Genomic DNA, 14,151 nt, shown 5'->3' on the forward strand with positions numbered 1-14,151 from the left:
CCTTCACCCCATCTCCTTCACCCCATCTCGTTCACCCCATCTCCTTCACCCTCATCTCCTTCACCCCCCCGCATCTCCTTCACCCCCATCTCCTTAACCCCCATCTCCTTCAGCCCCATCTCCTTCACCCCTCCATCTCCTTCACCCTCATCTCCTTCACCCCCATCTCCTTCACCCCCATCTCCTTCACCCCATCTCCTTCACCCCTCCATCTCCTTAACCCCATCTCCTTCACCCCCATCTCCTTCACCCTCATCTCCTTCAGCCCCCGCATCTCCTTCACCCCCATCTCCTTCACCCCCATCTCCTTCACCCCCATCTCCTTCACCCCATCTCCTTCACCCCTATCTCCTTCACCCCCATCTCCTTAACCCCCATCTCCTTCATCCTCATCTCCTTCACCCCATCTCCTTCACCCCCATCTCCTTCACCCCTCCATCTCCTTCACCCCATCTCCTTCACCCCCATCTCCTTCAGCCCCCGCATCTCCTTCACACCCATCTCCTTCACCCCCATCTCCTTCACCCCATCTCCTTCACCCCATCTCCTTCACCCCCATCTCCTTCACCCCCATCTCCTTCACCCCATCTCCTTCACCCCCATCTCCTTCACCCTCATCTCCTTCAGCCCCCGCATCTCCTTCACCCCCATCTCCTTCACCCCCATCTCCTTCACCCCATCTCCTTCACCCCATCTCCTTCACCCCCATCTCCTTCACCCCCATCTCCTTCACCACATCTCCTTCACCCCATCTCCTTCACCCCATCTCCTTCACCCCATCTCCTTCACCCCATCTCCTTCACCTCATCTCCTTCACCACCATCTCCTTCACCCCATCTCCTTCACCCTTCCATCTCCTTCACCCCCATCTCCTTCACCCCATCTCCTTCACCCCATCTCCTTCACCCCCATCTCCTTCACCCTCATCTCCTACACCCCATCTCCGTAACCCCCATCTCCTTCACCCCATCTCCTTAACCCCCATCTCCTTAACCTCCATCTCCTTCACCCCCATCTCCTTCACCCCCATCTCCTTCACCCTCATCTCCTTCACCCCATCTCCGTAACCCCCATCTCCTTCACCCTCATCTCCTTCACCCCATCTCCTTAACCCCCATCTCCTTCACCCCATCTCCTTCACCCCCATCTCCTTCACCCCATCTCCTTCACCCCTCCATCTCCTTCACCCCATCTCCTTCACCCCTATCTCCTTCACCCCATCTCCTTCACACCATCTCCTTCACCCTCATCTCCTTCACCCCCCCGCATCTCCTTCACCCCCATCTCCTTAACCCCCATCTCCTTCACCCTCATCTCCTTCACCCCCATTTCCTTCAACACCATCTCCTTCACCCCTCCATCTCCTTCACCCCATCTCCTTCACCCCCATCTCCTTCACCCTCATCTCCTTCAGCCCCCGCATCTCCTTCACCCCCATCTCCTTCACCCCATCTCCTTCACCCCTCCATCTCCTTCACCCCCATCTCCTTAAACCCCATCTCCTTCACCCCCATCTCCTTCAGCCCCGGCATCTCCTTCACCCCATCTCCTTAACCCCCACCTCCTTCACCCCCATCTCCTTCAGCCCCCGCATCTCCTTCACCCGATCTCCTTCACCCCATCTCCTTCACCCCATCTCCTTCACCCCTCCATCTCCTTCACCCCCATCTCCTTAACCCCCATCTCCTTCACCCCATCTCCTTAACCCCGCATCTCCTTCACCCCCATCTCCTTCACCCCATCTCCTTCACCCTCATCTCCTTCACCCTCCCCGCATCTCCTTCACCCCTCCATCTCCTTCACTCCCATCTCCTTCACCCTCATCTCCTTCACCCCCATCTCCTTCACCCCCATCTCCTTCACCCCATTTCCTTCACCCCATCTCGTTCACCCCATCTCCTTCACCCTCATCTCCTTCACCCCCCCGCATCTCCTTCACCCCCATCTCCTTAACCCCCATCTCCTTCAGCCCCATCTCCTTCACCCCTCCATCTCCTTCACCCTCATCTCCTTCACCCCCATCTCCTTCACCCCCATCTCCTTCACCCCATCTCCTTCACCCCTCCATCTCCTTAACCCCATCTCCTTCACCCCCATCTCCTTCACCCTCATCTCCTTCAGCCCCCGCATCTCCTTCACCCCCATCTCCTTCACCCCCATCTCCTTCACCCCCATCTCCTTCACCCCATCTCCTTCACCCCTATCTCCTTCACCCCATCTCCTTCACACCATCTCCTTCACCCTCATCTCCTTCACCCCCCCGCATCTCCTTCACTCCCATCTCCTTAACCCCCATCTCCTTCACCCTCATCTCCTTCACCCCATCTCCTTCACCCCCATCTCCTTCACCCCTCCATCTCCTTCACCCCATCTCCTTCACCCCCATCTCCTTCAGCCCCCGCATCTCCTTCACCCCCATCTCCTTCACCCCCATCTCCTTCACCCCATCTCCTTCACCCCATCTCCTTCACCCCCATCTCCTTCACCCCCATCTCCTTCACCCCATCTCCTTCACCCCCATCTCATTCACCCTCATCTCCTTCAGCCCCCGCATCTCCTTCACCCCCATCTCCTTCACCCCCATCTCCTTCACCCCATCTCCTTCACCCCATCTCCTTCACCCCCATCTCCTTCACCCCCATCTCCTTCACCCCATCTCCTTCACCCCCATCTCCTTCACCCCATCTCCTTAAGCCCATCTCCTTCACCACATCTCCTTCACCCCATCTCCTTCACCCCATCTCCTTCACCCCATCTCCTTCACCCCATCTCCTTCACCTCATCTCCTTCACCCCCATCTCCTTCACCCCATCTCCTTCACCCTTCCATCTCCTTCACCCCCATCTCCTTCACCCCCATCTCCTTCACCCCATCTCCTTCACCCCCATCTCCTTCACCCTCATCTCCTACACCCCATCTCCGTAACCCCCATCTCCTTCACCCCATCTCCTTAACCCCCATCTCCTTAACCTCCATCTCCTTCACCCCCATCTCCTTCACCCCCATCTCCTTCACCCTCATCTCCTTCACCCCATCTCCGTAACCCCCATCTCCTTCACCCTCATCTCCTTCACCCCATCTCCTTAACCCCCATCTCCTTCACCCCATCTCCTTCACCCCCATCTCCTTCACCCACATCTCCTTCAACCCCCGCATCTCCTTCACCCCATCTCCTTCACCCCATCTCCTTCACCCGTCCATCTCCTTCACCCCCATCTCCTTAACCCCCATCTCCTTCACCCCCATCTCCTTCAGCCCCCGCATCTCCTTCACCCCATCTCCTTAACCCCCACCTCCTTCACCCCCATCTCCTTCAGCCCCCGCATCTCCTTAACCCGATCTCCTTCACCCCATTTCCTTCACCCCATCTACTTCACCCCTCCATCTCCTTCACCCCCATCTCCTTAACCCCCATCTCCTTCACCCTCATCTCCTTCACCCCCCCCGCATTTCCTTCACCCCCATCTCCTTAACCCCCATCTCCTTCACCCCATCTCCTTAACCCCGCATCTCCTTCACCCCCATCTCCTTCACCCCATCTCCTTCACCCTCATCTCCTTCACACCCCCGCATCTCCTTCACCCCTCCATCTCCTTCACCCCCATCTCCTTCACCCTCATCTCCTTCACCCCCATCTCCTTCACCCCATCTCCTTCACCCCTATCTCCTTCACCCCATCTCCTTCACCCCATCTCCTTCACCCCTATCTCCTTAACCCGATCTCCTTCACCCCATCTCCTTCACCCCATCTCCTTCACCCCTCCATCTCCTTCACCCCCATCTCCTTAACCCCCATCTCCTTCACCCTCATCTCCTTCACCCCCCCGCATCTCCTTCACCCCCATCTCCTTAACCCCCATCTCCTTCACCCCATCTCCTGAACCCCGCATCTCCTTGACCCCCATCTCCTTCACCCCATCTCCTTCACCCTCATCTCCTTCACACCCCGGCATCTCCTTCACCCCTCCATCTCCTTCACCCCCATCTCCTTCACCCCATCTCCTTCACCCTCATCTCCTTCACCCTCCCCGCATCTCCTTCACCCCTCCATCTCCTTCACCCCCATCTCCTTCACCCTCATCTCCTTCACCCCCATCTCCTTCACCCCATCTCCTTCACCCCTATCTCCTTCACCCCATCTCCTTCAGCCCATCTCCTTCACCCTCATCTCCTTCACCCCCCCGCATCTCCTTCACCCCCATCTTCTTAAACCCCATCTCCTTCAGCCCCATCTCCTTCACCCCTCCATCTCCTTCACCCTCATCTCCTTCACCCCCATCTCCTTCACCCCCATCTCCTTCACCCCATCTCCTTCACCCCTCCATCTCCTTCACCCCATTTCCTTCACCCCCATCTCCTTCACCCTCATCTCCTTCAGCCCCCGCATCTCCTTCACCCCCATCTCCTTCACCCCCATCTCCTTCACCCCCATCTCCTTCACCCCCATCTCCTTCACCCCCATCTCCTTCACCCTCATCTCCTTCACCCCCATCTCCTTCACCCCCATCTCCTTCACCCCCATCTCCTTCACCCCCATCTCCTTCACCCCATCTCCTTCACCTCACCACATCTCCTTCACCCCCATCTCCTTCACCCTCATCTCCTTCACCCCCATCTCCTTCACCACATCTCCTTCACCCCCATCTCCTTCACCACATCTCCTTCACCCCATCTCCATCACCCCCATCTACTTCACCCTCATTTCCATCACCCCCATCTCCTTCACCCCATCTCCTTCACCCTCATCTCCTTCAGCCCCCGCATCTCCTTCACCCCCATCTCCTTCACCCACATCTCCTTCACCCCCATCTCCTTCACCCCCATCTCCTTCACCCCCATCTCCTTCACCCCCATCTCCTTCACCACATCTCCTTCACCCCCATCTCCTTCACCCCATCTCCTTCACCCCCATCTCCTTCACCCCACCCCATCTCCTTCACCCCCATCTCCTTCACCCCATCTCCTTCACCCCATCTCCTTCACCCCCATCTCCTTCACCCCCATCTCCTTCACCCCATCTCCTTCACCCCATCTCCTTCACCCCATCTCCTTCACCCCTCCATCTCCTTCACCCCATCTCCTTCACCCCCATCTCCTTCACCCTCATCTCCTTCAACCCCATCTCCTTCACCCCCATCTCCTTCACCCCTCCATCTCCTTCACCCCATCTCCTTCACCCCCATCTCCTTCACCCTCATCTCCTTCACCCCCATCTCCTTCACCCACATCTCCTTCACCCCCATTTCCTTCACCCCCATCTACTTCACCCCATCTCCTTCACCCCCATCTCCTTCACCCCCATCTCCTTCACCCCCATCTCCTTCACCCCCATCTCCTTCACCCCATCTCCTTAACCCCCATCTCCTTCACCCCATCTCCTTCACCCCCATCTCCTTCACCCACATCTCCTTCACCCCATCTCCTTCACCCCCATCTCCTTCACCCCCATCTCCTTCACCCCATCTCCTTCACCCACATCTCCTTCACCCCATCTCCTTCACCCACATCTCCTTCACCCCCATCTCCTTCACCCCATCTCCTTCACCCCCATCTCCTTCACCCCCATCTCCTTCACCCCATCTCCTTCACCCACATCTCCTTCACCCCATCTCCTTCACCCCATCTCCTTCACCCCCATCTCCTTCACCTCCATCTCCTTCACCCCCATCTCCTTCACCCACATCTCCTTCACCTCCCATCTCCTTCACCCCCATCTCCTTCACCCCCATCTCCTTCACCCCCCACCCCATCTCCTCCAGCTGCCGCTAAGCTGCTAATTAAAGGGGCTGTGCTCACAGGACTGGGTGCCTGCGCATTTCTGCAAAACAAAAATGACCTCTCTTTTTATAAATATACTGATAATATATTTAAATAAATATACTAATAATAAATTTAAAATAAATATACTAATAATACATTTCAATAAATATACTAATAATAATATATTTAAAATAAATATACTAACAATACATTTAAATAAAAATACCAATAATACATTTAAATAAATATACTAATAAAAAATTTAAAATAAATATACTAACAATACATTTAAATAAATGTACTAATAATAAATTTAAAATAAATATACGAACAATACATTTAAATAAACATACTAATAATACTTGTAAATAAATATACTAACAATACATTTAAAATAAATATACTAACAATACATTTAAAATAAATATATTAATAATACATTTAAATAAATATACTAACAATACATTTAAAATAAATATACTAATATCACATTTAAATAAATGTACTAACAATACATTTAAATAAATATACTATTAATACTTGTAAATAAATATACTAACAATACATTTAAAATAAATATACTAACAATACATTTAAAATAAATATACTAATAATACATTTAAATAAATATACTAACAATACATTTAAAATAAATATACTAATAATACATTTAATTAAATATACTAATAATACATTTAAATAATTATACTAACAATACATTTAAAATAAATATACTAACAATACATTTAAATAAATATACTAACAATACATTTAAATAAATATACTAATAATACATGTAAATAAATATACTAATAAAAATTTTAAAATAAATATACTAATATAAATTTAAAATAATCCTTTGTAAAACTGTCAAACAACTTGAATGATTTCGCTTTATTCATTCAAAATGAACGTGTATTTTTAAAGAATTCCTGCAATACTATTTTTAAGTAACGATAGAGGTGTTGGAATGTATTATTATCAGGACCACTGATTTACAGTAAGTTGTATATTGTTTATTTACTTCGGGCTCATAAGAGCATAAGAACATAAGAAATAGGAGCAGGAGGAGGCCATCCGGCCCCTCGAGCCTACTCCGCCATTCAATCAGATCATGGCTGATCTTCAACCTCAACTCCACTTTCCCACCCAATCCCCAGATCCCTTGATCCCCTTGGAGTCCAAAAATCTATCGATCTCAGCCTTGAATATACTCAAAGACTGAGCATCTGAGGTAGAAAATTCCAAAGATTCACCAACCTCTGAGTGAATACATTTCTCCTCATCTCAGACCTAAATGGCCGATCCCTTATCCAGAGACTGTGCCCCCTCGTTCTAGACTCTCCAGCCAGGGGAAACAACCTCTCAGCATCTACCCTGTCAAGCTCTCTAAGAATCTTATATGTTTCAATGTGATCACCTCACATTCTTCTAAACTCCAGAGAGTATCGGCCCATTCTACTCAATCTCTCCTCATAGGACAACCCTCTCATCCCAGGAATGAATCCAGTGAACCTTCGTTGCACTGCCTCGAAGGCAAGTATATCCTTCCTCAGGTAAGGAGACCAAAACTGTACACAGTACTCCAGGTGAGGTCTCACCAGAGCCCTATATAATTGCAGCAAGACCTCCTTACTCTTGTACTCCAACCCCTTTGTAATGAAGGCCAACAGACCATTTGCCTTCCTAATTGCTTGCTGTACCTGCATATTAACTTTTTGTGAATTTGTGTACAAGGGACACCCAAATCCATCTGAACACCAACATTTCTTAGTCTCTCGCCTTCTAAAAAATATCCTGCTTTTCTATTCTTCCGACCAATGTGGATAGATAGGGTGGATAGAGAGAAACTATTTCCGCTGGTTGGGGATTTTAGGAGTAGGGGGCGCAGTCTAAAAAATAGAGACAGACATTTCAGGAGTGAGATTAGAAAACATTTCTACACACAAAGGGTTGTAGAAGTTTGGAACTCTCTTCCGCAAATGGCAATTGATACTAGCTCAATTGCTAAATTTAAATCTGAGATAGATAGCTTTTAGGCAACCAAAGGTATTAAGGGATATGGGCCAAAGGCAGGTATATGGAGTTAGATCACAGATTCGCCATGATCTTATCGAATGGCGGAGCAGGCTCGAGGGGCTGAATGGTCTACTCCTGTTCCTATTACTCTGGTGCCACCTGTCTCTTTGTGCCCCGAGTTTCTCCTTTCTAAAGCCCACCCTCCCACCAAATTAGTTCAACCAACCCCTCCCACTCCCGCCACAGCACGAGTGAGCCTCCCCGGTGAGGACATTGGTCCCAACTCTGTTGAGGTGCGACCCGTCCATTCACCCAGGAGCTAGAGACGTATTTTTCGGATAATTTAATTGGAAGAGTCCCATGGTGAAATCAAAGCCCGAGTGAGGTGTATCCATCAGTACAAGTTCTTGGGATTTAAAAAATAAATTGTCGGACAGGCACATTGTTCATGTGTGAGAAAATATTCAACTTTACTTTCAATTAAAGGCAGTATTCTGATATTCAAAGCGTTTCCTGTTACACCGACTGCACATCAACATTGAAGGGGAAAACTGGATGATGTAATCTAGGGACAGTGATGTGGGACATGACGGGGTCACGGGGGAGGATTACCGCCAGTATAATTGGATCTACCTTTCAACACATTACCTCAGAGTATCACCATCCGGAGGACACATCCCCTTCCCACAGAGAATGGAATATCCAGTCATTTATAAAATAGAAGATATTTATTACCCATTTCTAGCAGCCTTTGGTGTTCCTGGTAAGTGATTCGACCCATTTGTTAATCGTGTCAATACCTGTTGACTGTTTTGTAGTTTTTGGCCGATGAAAGATTGCTCCAAACCTCCATTTGTTAAACAGCTGCTTGTTCTGTCTTACCTGTTTGAATTTCCTAATTTTGCACCATTTCTATATTGTAATATTCCATGTGCAACACAGCTTGGACTTTTATTTAGCTATTGTAATCTCTGTCTGCCCCGTGTGCTGGTGTCAGATCATAAATAAATGTTAACACGATCGTCTAGTCCCAAGCAAAGCGACTGGGTATAAATAATTCTTCACAGACTGATTCTCAACAATAATATTTTTAATGATTGTTAAAGTCCGCCCTGTTCTGAGGAGCAGGAGATATTTGCCTTCCCTAAATTACGATAACTGTCAGCAGAAGCTGCAATAACAGAATGCAGTTTTTAAAGTCTGAACAAATTCACTTAATGATTATTATTGCTTTATAATTATCAGCAAATATCGATTTGTCGCGAAACTAAAAAGCTAAACGTGGTGTGAATTTTAATCATGTCCCGCTGGACTCAGTTTGGCGATTGACCTGATTCAACGTGGAAGAAACGGCACAACACAAAATGTTGGTGTGATCCTGTGTGAATGGTGTTGGTGTGATCCTGTGAATGGTGTTGGTGTGATCGTGTGAATGGTGTTGGTGTGATCCTGTGAATGGTGTTGGTGTGATCCTGTGTGAATGGTGTTGGTGTGATCCTGTGTGAATGGTGTTGGTGAGATCCTGTGTGAATGGTGTTGGTGTGATCCTGTGTGAATGGTGTTGGTGTGATCCTGTGAATGGTGTTGGTGTGATCCTGTGAATGGTGTTGGTGTGATCCTGTGAATGGTGTTGGTGTGATCCTGTGAATGGTGTTGATGTGATCCTGTGAATGGTGTTGGTGTGATCCTGTGTGAATGGTGTTGGTGTGATCCTGTGAATGGTGTTGGTGTGATCCTGTGAATGGTGTTGGTGTGATCCTGTGAATGGTGTTGGTGTGATCCTGTGAATGGTGTTGATGTGATCCTGTGAATGGTGTTGGTGTGATCCTGTGTGAATGGTGTTGGTGTGATCCTGTGTGAATGGTGTTGGTGTGATCCTGTGTGAATGGTGTTGGTGTGATCCTGTGTGAATGGTGTTGGTGTGATCCTGTGAATGGTGTTGGTGTGATCCTGTGAATGGTGTTGGTGTGATCCTGTGAATGGTGTTGGTGTGATCCTGTGAATGGTGTTGGTGTGATCCTGTGAATGGTGTTGGTGTGATCCTGTGAATGGTGTTGGTGTGATCCTGTGAATGGTGTTGATGTGATCCTGTGAATGGTGTTGGTGTGATCCTGTGAATGGTGTTGGTGTGATCCTGTGAATGGTGTTGGTGTGATCCTGTGTGAATGGTGTTGGTGTGATCCTGTGAATGGTGTTGGTGTGATCCTGTGAATGGTGTTGGTGTGATCCTGTGAATGGTGTTGATGTGATCCTGTGAATGGTGTTGGTGTGATCCTGTGAATGGTGTTGGTGTGATCCTGTGAATGGTGTTGGTGTGATCCTGTGAATGGTGTTGATGTGATCCTGTGAATGGTGTTGGTGTGATCCTGTGAATGGTGTGGATGTGATCCTGTGAATGGTGTTGGTGTGATCCTGTGAATGGTGTTGGTGTGATCCTGTGAATGGTGTTGATGTGATCCTGTGAATGGTGTTGGTGTGATCCTGTGAATGGTGTTGGTGTGATCCTGTGAATGGTGTTGGTGTGATCCTGTGTGAATGGTGTTGATGTGATCCTGTGAATGGTGTTGGTGTGATCCTGTGAATGGTGTTGGTGTGATCCTGTGAATGGTGTTGGTGTGATCCTGTGTGAATGGTGTTGGTGTGATCCTGTGTGAATGGTTTTGGTGTGATCCTGTGTGAATGGTGTTGGTGTGATCCTGTGTGAATGGTGTTGGTGTGATCCTGTGAATGGTGTTGGTGTGATCCTGTGAATGGTGTTGGTGTGATCCTGTATGAATGGTGTTGGTGTGATCCTGTGAATGGTGTTGGTGTGATCCTGTGAATGGTGTTGGTGTGATCCTGTGAATGGTGTTGGTGTGATCCTGTGAATGGTGTTGGTGTGATCCTGTGAATGGTGTTGGTGTGATCCTGTGTGAATGGTGTTGGTGTGATCCTGTGAATGGTGTTGGTGTGATCCTGTGTGAATGGTGTTGGTGTGATCCTGTGAATGGTGTTGGTGTGATCCTGTGTGAATGGTGTTGGTGTGATCCTGTGTGAATGGTGTTGGTGTGATCCTGTGAATGGTGTTGGTGTGATCCTGTGAATGGTGTTGGTGTGATCCTGTGAATGGTGTTGGTGTGATCCTGTGTGAATGGTGTTGGTGTGATCCTGTGTGAATGGTGTTGGTGTGATCCTGTGAATGGTGTTGGTGTGATCCTGTGTGAATGGTGTTGGTGTGATCCTGTGTGAATGGTGTTGGTGTGATCCTGTGTGAATGGTGTTGGTGTGATCCTGTGTGAATGGTGTTGGTGTGATCCTGTGAATGGTGTTGGTGTGATCCTGTGTGAATGGTGTTGGTGTGATCCTGTGAATGGTGTTGGTGTGCTCCTGTGTGAATGGTGTTGGTGTGATCCTGTGAATGGTGTTGGTGTGATCCTGTGAATGGTGATGGTGTGATCCTGTGTGAATGGTGTTGGTGTGATCCTGTGAATGGTGTTGGTGTGATCCTGTGTGAATGGTGTTGGTGTGATCCTGTGAATGGTGTTGGTGTGATCCTGTGTGAATGGTGTTGGTGTGATCCTGTGTGAATGGTGTTGGTGTGATCATGTGTGAATGATGTTGGTGTGATCCTGTGTGAATGGTGTTGGTGTGATCCTGTGAATGGTGTTGGTGTGATCCTGTGTGAATGGTGTTGGTGTGATCCTGTGAATGGTGTTGGTGTGATCCTGTGTGAATGGTGTTGGTGTGATCCTGTGAATGGTGTTGGTGTGATCCTGTGTGAATGGTGTTGATGTGATCCTGTGAATGGTGTTGGTGTGATCCTGTGAATGGTGTTGGTGTGATCCTGTGTGAATGGTGTTGGTGTGATCCTGTGAATGGTGTTGGTGTGATCCTGTGAATGGTGTTGGTGTGATCCTGTGTGAATGGTGTTGGTGTGATCCTGTGAATGATGTTGGTGTGATCCTGTGTGAATGGTGTTGGTGTGATCCTGTGTCAATGGTGTTGGTGTGATCCTGTGAATGGTGTTGGTGTGATCCTGTGTGAATGGTGTTGGTGTGATCCTGTGAATGGTGTTGGTGTGATCCTGTGAATGGTGTTGGTGTGATCCTGAGTGAATGGTGTTGATGTGATCCTGTGAATGGTGTTGGTGTGATCCTGTGTGAATGGTGTTGGTGTGATCCTGTGAATGGTGTTGGTGTGATCCTGTGAATGGTGTTGGTGTGATCCTGTGAATGGTGTTGGTGTGATCCTGTGTGAATGGTGTTGGTGTGATCCTGTGAATGGTGTTGGTGTGATCCTGTGAATGGTGTTGGTGTGATCCTGTGTGAATGGTGTTGGTGTGATCCTGTGAATGGTGTTGGTGTGATCCTGTGAGAATGGTGTTGGTGTGATCCTGCGTGAATGGTGTTGGTGTGATCCTGTGTGAATGGTGTTGGTGTGATCCTGTGAATGGTGTTGGTGTGATCCTGTGTGAATGGTGTTGGTGTGATCCTGTGTGAATGGTGTTGGTGTGATCCTGTGTGAATGATGTTGGTGTGATCCTGTGAATGGTGTTGGTGTGATCCTGTGAATGGTGTTGGTGTGATCCTGAGTGAATGGTGTTGATGTGATCCTGTGAATGGTGTTGGTGTGATCCTGTGTGAATGGTGTTGGTGTGATCCTGTGAATGGTGTTGGTGTGATCCTGTGAATGGTGTTGGTGTGATCCTGTGAATGGTGTTGGTGTGATCCTGTGTGAATGGTGTTGGTGTGATCCTGTGAATGGTGTTGGTGTGATCCTGTGAATGGTGTTGGTGTGATCCTGTGTGAATGGTGTTGGTGTGATCCTGTGTGAATGGTGTTGGTGTGATCCTGTGAATGGTGTTGGTGTGATCCTGTGTGAATGGTGTTGGTGTGATCCTGTGAGAATGGTGTTGGTGTGATCCTGCGTGAATGGTGTTGGTGTGATCCTGTGAATGGTGTTGGTGTGATCCTGTGTGAATGGTGTTGGTGTGATCCTGTGAATGGTGTTGGTGTGATCCTGTGAATGGTGTTGGTGTGATCCTGTGTGAATGGTGTTGGTGTGATCGTGTGAATGGTTTTGGTGTGATCCTGTGAATGGTGTTGGTGTGATCCTGTGAATGGTGTTGGTGTGATCCTGTGAATGGTGTTGGTGTGATCTTGTGTGAATGGTGTTGGTGTGATCCTGTGTGAATGGTGTTGGTGTGATCCTGTGAATGGTGTTGGTGTGATCCTGTGTGAATGGTGTTGGTGTGATCCTGTGAATGGTGTTGGTGTGATCCTGTGAACGGTGTTTGTGTGATCCTGTGAATTGTGTTGGTGTGATCCTGTGTGAATGGTGTTGGTGTGATCCTGTGTGAATGGTGTTGGTGTGATCCTGTGTGAATGGTGTTGGTGTGATCCTGTGTGAATGGTGTCGGTGTGATCCTGTGAATGATGTTGGTGTGATCCTGTGAATGGTGTTGGTGTGATCCTGTGAATGGTGTTGGTGTGATCCTGTGAATGGTGTTGGTGTGATCCTGTGTGAATGGTGTTGGTGTGATCCTGTGTGAATGGTGTTGGTGTGATCCTGTGTGAATGGTGTTGGTGTGATCCTGTAAATGGTGTTGGTGTGATCCTGTGAATGGTGTTGGTGTGATCCTGTGAATGGTGTTGGTGTGATCCTGTGAATGGTGTTGGTGTGATCCTGTGAATGGTGTTGGTGTGATCCTGTGAATGGTGTTGGTGTGATCCTGTGAATGGTGTTGGTGTGATCCTGTGTGAATGGTGTTGGTGTGATCCTGTGTGAATGGTGTTGGTGTGATCCTGTGTGAATGGTGTCGGTGTGATCCTGTGTGAATGGTGTTGGTGTGATCCTGTGAATGGTGTTGGTGTGATCCTGTGAATGGTGTTGGTGTGATCCTGTGAATGGTGTTGGTGTGATCCTGTGTGAATGGGGTTGGTGTGATCCTGTTTGAATGGTGTTGGTGTGATTCTGTGTGAATGGTGTTGGTGTGATCCTGTGTGAATGATGTTGGTGTGATCCTGTGAATGGTGTTGGTGTGATCCTGTGTGAATGGTGTGGGTGTGATCCTGTGTGAATGGTGTTGGTGTGATCCTGTGTGAATGGTGTTGGTGTGATCCTGTGAATGGTGTTGGTGTGATCCTGTGAATGGTGTTGGTGTGATCCTGTGAATGGTGTTGGTGTGATCCTGTGAATGGTGTTGGTGTGATCCTGTGTGAATGGGGTTGGTGTGATCCTGTGTGAATGGTGTTGGTGTGATCCTGTGTGAATGGTGTCGGTGTGATCCTGTGAATGGTGTTGGTGTGATCCTGTGAATGGTGTTGGTGTGATCCTGTGAATGGTGTTGGTGTGATCCTGTGTGAATGGTGTTGGTGTGATCCTGTGTGAATT

At 48.7% G+C, this 14,151-nt stretch overlaps 1 protein-coding gene across 1 annotated transcript in view; it reads left to right on the forward strand.

Annotated features, from left to right (window-relative positions):
* The first annotated feature begins 8,472 nt into the window (after positions 1-8,472).
* Positions 8,473-14,151, forward strand: part of LOC137318188 (probable G-protein coupled receptor 139) — a 90,536-nt gene continuing 84,857 nt past the window's right edge. The window contains exon 1 of the mRNA XM_067981146.1: positions 8,473-8,542. Within this exon, the coding sequence (XP_067837247.1) occupies positions 8,473-8,542 (70 nt within the window). The remainder of the gene's footprint in view (positions 8,543-14,151) is intronic.

The sequence above is a fragment of the Heptranchias perlo genome, unplaced genomic scaffold (genome assembly GCF_035084215.1).
Source record: "Heptranchias perlo isolate sHepPer1 unplaced genomic scaffold, sHepPer1.hap1 HAP1_SCAFFOLD_66, whole genome shotgun sequence".
In the NCBI taxonomy this organism is placed as follows: Eukaryota; Metazoa; Chordata; class Chondrichthyes; order Hexanchiformes; family Hexanchidae; genus Heptranchias; species Heptranchias perlo.